This window comes from Arctopsyche grandis, chromosome 1 (genome assembly GCF_051622035.1).
Source record: "Arctopsyche grandis isolate Sample6627 chromosome 1, ASM5162203v2, whole genome shotgun sequence".
NCBI classification, from domain to species: Eukaryota; Metazoa; Arthropoda; class Insecta; order Trichoptera; family Hydropsychidae; genus Arctopsyche; species Arctopsyche grandis.
This window is the reverse complement of record NC_135355.1, coordinates 37,756,963-37,763,330: the sequence shown is the minus strand read 5'-3', so window position 1 is coordinate 37,763,330 and position 6,368 is coordinate 37,756,963. Positions and strand designations below refer to the sequence as shown.

Genomic DNA, 6,368 nt, shown 5'->3' with positions numbered 1-6,368 from the left:
TTCACGTGAATACTATATGGTTTTAGAACAATGTATTATAAATCCATATCTGTATAAAACTTGAAACACAATAACTATAAAAATACGGTCGTAAAAGCGCGATATGAATGATATAATATAAAGACCAATAAAGCAGTATCCATTCTTCTCTTATTGTGGATTGACAAAGCTGACAAACTAGCGTAACGATACACCCTCTATGTATGCGCAACACTCGGATTCAGAAATGCACTTATTTTCTTTGAATCGGTGAGTTTTATGACCTATAAAACACACACTCAAACACAAAACCACTGAAAATCAGAACGCAACATAATACTTCATTCACTCTTTGTATGTATGTGTGTATTTAATTTCATTTCCTTGATTTCTATTTATTTTCCATCGTTTGATATGCACATAAGTGCATCCACTGAACGGAATTAGAATCGCGAATCGACATCGAAATTTGCATATCCGTCAGACGCGTTCATTGGCAAGTTCATACACACGTTTCGCAAGAGCGCGCGATTCGATAGATTTTCCGAGATGATTCCATTGTTAGAAAATTGCAACGGTCGGAAAATTCTTCTTCAAAAGTACAACGAACTCAACAACGCAACTTGCAATATCGTACCAATCTGTCAGTAGAGAATCGACACAATAGAATTGCTCACAAATTTTAAAACCTACATACACACACATATAGAGTGCCAATCGCGTCTTTTCGTATGGATTTTTTATGCCAAATTAGCTGGAATTTCAACGTGAATTTTAGTATGAAAATTCTTCAAAAGCCCGTGTTTAAGATACCATCAAATGTCATACAAAAATTGATGGTCTACATAATATATTACGAAAGTTATGGATGTGTACAGCCGAAAAACACAAGTACAAACTCTCATACAAACGTTCGAACATTCATTTCATTATATAAAGATAGACATATGTAATTATTTCAACAATGTATTCATGTATGCGATCGTTTTTCCGATAGTTAGACGCGAAAAATGCATCAGCGAACTGTGCATTGAAACGTAATGGAATGCATTCCTTTTGCATACGTAAATCGTGCACCGAACGGCAATGTTTAAAACTCACACGAAATAGTATCTCCCTTATGAAACTGCACTTTCTATCGCACTCGTATTGTTCCCAAGTGTTTCCGGAAACGTTGTGCAATATTTCGTTAAAATTTGAACCCAACTATCGACAACCGCCTGGAGAATTTCCCTTTTGCAAAAAGCGTTATATGAAAAAAAAAATCGGCAATAAAAAATATACACAACATATATCGTAAATCACTTTCTATGAACGTATTGTAATTATACGATAAAGTCCGAGCATGTAACAGCGAATTTCCTTTCAAATGGCATAATGATAATATAATTTCATTGATTTCAAACGAAAAATTTGCACCACATCTGAATATGACAGCACTACATATTTTAATGAGCATTCTGTATTATTGCAATAAATAATTTTAATTGTCGCCCTCATTTCTTCTATGCACGTATATACATATTTAGCATCTAATTTATGACTATCGTTCACCGAGAGCAACCAAATTACCGATATAAAATATATTTGATATATTTCAAGATATTCTATTCATACTGGCACAAGCAAATACCGTCAATTATGTATATGTCAAGTATTCTTTGGTACATTCTATATGGAAATATGTTGGGTAATGTGTACGTAGAGAAGACGCAACAGCAGTGGCCGACAAAACCTATTCATACTATACGGCAGTACATGTCGCCGTAAAGTAGTAGCGAGTGCACGCGTACTAACAAAAGTGCGCATGCGCATATGAATATTTTCGGAAACGTCATATTGTGACAATATTCCGATTACGGATTTCAATTTACCATCAAATTTCATAAAACAGAAAACGAAAAATTATTTTTCTTATTACCGGTATACCGGTATTTACCGATAAATTAAAAAATCGTGTATTATATAGCTGTATGTGGTTACTTTCGCTAAAAACGTCAATCTAGATCGAAACGTATATAATCAAAAATAAATCTCAGGAGAATAATTTCATATACATAATTGTATTGAAGTAAATTCATAATAATTAATAAATTTATTTTTAACCAATCATATGTTATTATTTATTTAAAGTTTGGACAATTTTAAAAGTTTCAATCATAATTGAAACAACCATGTGATTGCATTTATGACGATTTGGCTAGTCTGTGTTGCCAGTGAATTTATCAATTTGAAATACCACACACATTTTATACTGAAAATGAACAAATTTCAGACAAACTTATCCACAATACGCCATTTTCATCGACGTTTTAATATAATATTATGCAATAACATGCCTGTATATGTACATATATGTATTACTTAATTCACGATAAAATAGTTAAAATAGTTAAAATAGTTAAAATAGTTAAAATAGTAATAGACAAATAAGGGTTTATTTTGAAATTTACCGGTATTTACCGATTTTTCGATTTACCGGTAAACCTATATACCGGTATTGCAATCTCTAATTGCGATATTGCACCGTATCGTCGTGCTCGTGTGTGTATATGTAAGGCGATTTTGCCTTGCACTCAGTCAAAACTTGTCTGAACGTGAGCTGCTGTATAGTATGAATATGAGTAGTCTTTTACATGCACTAATGTGCCGTTCTGTTGTATGAAAAAAAATTATCCGATTTTTTTTTTTTTATTGTTAAATAGGCAAAAGTCCACAGAAAATTTAAAATAATTACTAAGACAATTTGCAGTTTCTTAATTTGAATAGCTGCAGATTTATAAAGTAGAGAAATAATCAAACAAACATTCATCTTTATGATCATATGTAGTATAAGAATAATCTGATTTTGACTTATATTATATTTATTTTAATTATTAAATTTATTTATTTATATTTATTATTAAAATATTTATTTATATTTATTTTAATTATTAAGATCCAAGCATATGAAAAATTTAAGTAAATTATACTTTTTTATTTAGATTACGTGTATGTCTTCGAATGAATGCATATTTTATAAAACCGACATATATTTTAATTTCACCAAATTATATGTTTTTACTTACGTATAATCAAAGTTACTGTATTAAATGACTCAATGATATGTAACAACAAACGATTAAGCTGTAAATTTGCCTGTAAAATATTTTCATAACGCTCTGTTTTTCCCACCAATTTCTTACAAACGCACACACACACACACACACTTTCAAACAAATTGTAAAATGCAGCGAAGCCTGCAGAGAAATCCGTCTATAAAACCCCAATGTGTGTTTACAAATTGTATCACAACTAGTTTAGTTCTCTGTCTGTGCGCACTCACCTTCCACGGAACAACATGAAGATTTTTGTAAGTTAAATCAAAATAAATCTAAAATAAAAATACTGAAAAACTATCGACAAACATCTAAAGTTTAAGAAATAAAAAAAGATTAATTAAATTTCAGCATATTTTATCATACAAAAATCAAAATAATTTCATCAATCAATATCAGACACCAAAATTATACTCACCACATACAATTATTATTTGATAATTTTATTTATTTAATAACATTTCCCATCCATATTATACAATACAATATATAACCACGTTTTTCACTCAAAATTTTATTCAAACATTCGTCGAAAAGCTCATTTAAAAATAATTAAACAATAATAATAAAACACAAACTCGAAAGTTCACCTTGTCGTAAATATTACACAATTCCACTATTTTTTTTTACAATGAATTAACCAAATTTATCACAAGACAAATTTGCATATTAACAAGTCAATTTCCATTCTAATCATCGTATTAAATTAGCATAAAAAGATGCGACCATTTTCACATAGATATCCAATTGGCAGAAGCGAGATAATCCAGTATATTATCCGATCGATCGGCCGACTTCGATTACTCGTTGACTTTCTATCGTGTAGTTTTTTATTTTCATTACTCAAAATGGTACTAACATGCGAGAGTGCAAGTGAAACCATGATGTCGTAGATACTTCATTGTTTTCTCTCGGGCACACATATCGGTACGAAAGCGATATTACATTCGAAAATTGGAGTATGGGTTTTGTAAAACGGACATTGACCAATAGCAATACAATCGAATATTAAATTAAATTTGGCTACAACGGTAAAAAATGGCAATCAACCAATGAGGCAACTGAAAGATCTGCAATCTAGAAACGAAATTGTCTTTGCATGGGATTTTCAATTTTTATTATTTTTTTCCTATTTTTTTAGAACATGTATCTATTCCTAAAGCTAAAATGAAATGATACTTATAAATGCAGTCTTTTATTTTTATATGCAACTGATGAAACGGTTACTTATTCAAACCGCACTAAAGTAAACGCAGCGTTCACGAAAGTTTGATTAAATATAAGGTTACGTTATTATTAACCAAGTGTACGATAAATTCGAATTGACACCGAGCTTAACTAAGAAGTCAACATTAAATTTTGAGCAATCGATCTATAATTTGAACCCCCTTAATAAAATATTAATGAACAAATCAATTTCCGACGGAAAAGAGCTTGATTAAGTTTAAAACATTAAAATTTTGACTCAAAACTATTAAATTTCAATACTTTGTACTTCAATATTTGGCTTAAATTAAACCCAAAACAAATATGTAACTTAATTAAACAAGACAAGTGAAAAGAAAGAAAGCAATTCCGAAAAAAACGTCATTGAACTTTACATATATTTGTAGAACGGTAAAATTTTCTCGATTGATTTCTGTTTGTTGTTGCACTTTGCGAAATTAAGAGCCACTTAATTCGGTACATATTCTCATAAATCATAGCAGAGACTATAAACTCATCTGAAAAGGTTATTTTTTTCATAAATTCTCATCCAACTAAGCAGTGACGGCAATCTATGTATGTATATTATATTGTTCGCTTATAAAAAAATATACTAATCATATTCTTACGGATTGATTTCAGATTTGTTTGGCACTTTTGGCCGCAGTAACGGCGTCTCCTTCCAGGACACGACGAGGTGTCATCCAGCAAGACTCCAAATCTGATGGAGAAAGCTTGGGAGCTTCTGGATTCCATCATGAAGTCCAACACGAGCACGCCAAATCACATCAATCCGTCAAATTGGAACATTTCCACCCCGTTCCGGTCTACATCAAGAAAGAGCACTCTCATTTGCTGAAACACCCCCTGTCGAAGGGAAAATCAGGACATGGAATCAAGCTGTTGCACCCCAAGACCGAGCACCAACACGGATACGGCCTGGTCTTGGAAGAGCACCGTCACGACCTCGAGAGCCAACATCACGGTTTGGGAGACCATGGATTCTCTGAGCACAGTGACGACGCTTCCCAAATCGAACACATCCCAGAACATCACGAATTCCAAGGAGCCGAAGGTGGCGAGAGTCACGGCTGGGCTGCTGGGTCTGAAGAGGCTCCTGCTTACGAGACCAAGGGATTCGAGGGTCACTACCAATTCAATCCCGTCGATATGTCGCAGTATGCTGGACACGAAGCCGAAGGCGGCGAAAGCTACTGAGCTACGAATATTAGATCTTGTTGTTTTGCTTCCTGTTATTTAATTAATTTTTGTTAAAGTTGACCTGTCGCTTCGAGACGTGCGACCCGTTGCGTCCTTACGCAACTGTCGAATTATCTATCTCGTTTCGTCGACTTTCCATCGAATAAAATGTGTCGAATAAAAAATGCTTGATATGAGTATGTGCGTGTTTTATTTTATGGTATTATGTCACTGTGTAGGCGCGAGTGCGTTTCACGATGACTGAACACGCAATTCTAATGCGATTATAATATAAGATATTGGAAATATTACTATTCAGTCGTAATACGTATAATATGTACGTACAATTAATAAAAAATCAATCATTGGAATGAATATTTTGATTGTGGGTGTAACTTAAGCACCGTTATATAAAAAAACATGAAGAAAAACTGTTTATATACTATTTTTCTGTCAAACAAAAAAGAAAATCGAAAGAAAAGCGGTTTATTCAAAATAATATAATTTTTAAGTGACATCTATTAATAATCTTGAAAAACTTTTTTAAAATTTATTAATTTTTATTTTTACACATAGATGTCACTTTTTAAAAATTAGTATTATTTCAATAGAAAACTGATGGATATTTTAAAATTTCACACAAAAATGCTACATTTATCAACAATACATAAACTGAAAGAACAAAGTTTACTCACCAAAAATAGTCTTTTCAATTTACATGTATACAAATTGTTACAGCTCGGAAAATTCTTCATGAAAATTCTGATCAGTTGAAAATCACGCACACACACACGTTTCAATTTTAGCGTTATTAAACTGAAACAATTTATTTATTATATAGCAAATTGCTAATGAATTATTTCACAATTTTACAATTAACAATTG

The 6,368-nt window shown here is 31.9% G+C and overlaps 1 protein-coding gene across 1 annotated transcript; it reads left to right on the top strand.

The window, feature by feature from the left end:
* The first annotated feature begins 3,264 nt into the window (after window positions 1-3,264).
* LOC143915983 (uncharacterized) lies at window positions 3,265-5,679 on the top strand. The gene is made up of 2 exons (XM_077436829.1): window positions 3,265-3,331; window positions 4,926-5,679. The coding sequence occupies exons 1-2, from the start codon at window positions 3,320-3,322 to the stop codon at window positions 5,499-5,501; spliced, it is 588 nt and encodes a 195-aa protein (XP_077292955.1). The 5' UTR covers window positions 3,265-3,319; the 3' UTR covers window positions 5,502-5,679.
* Window positions 5,680-6,368: the final 689 nt, after the last annotated feature.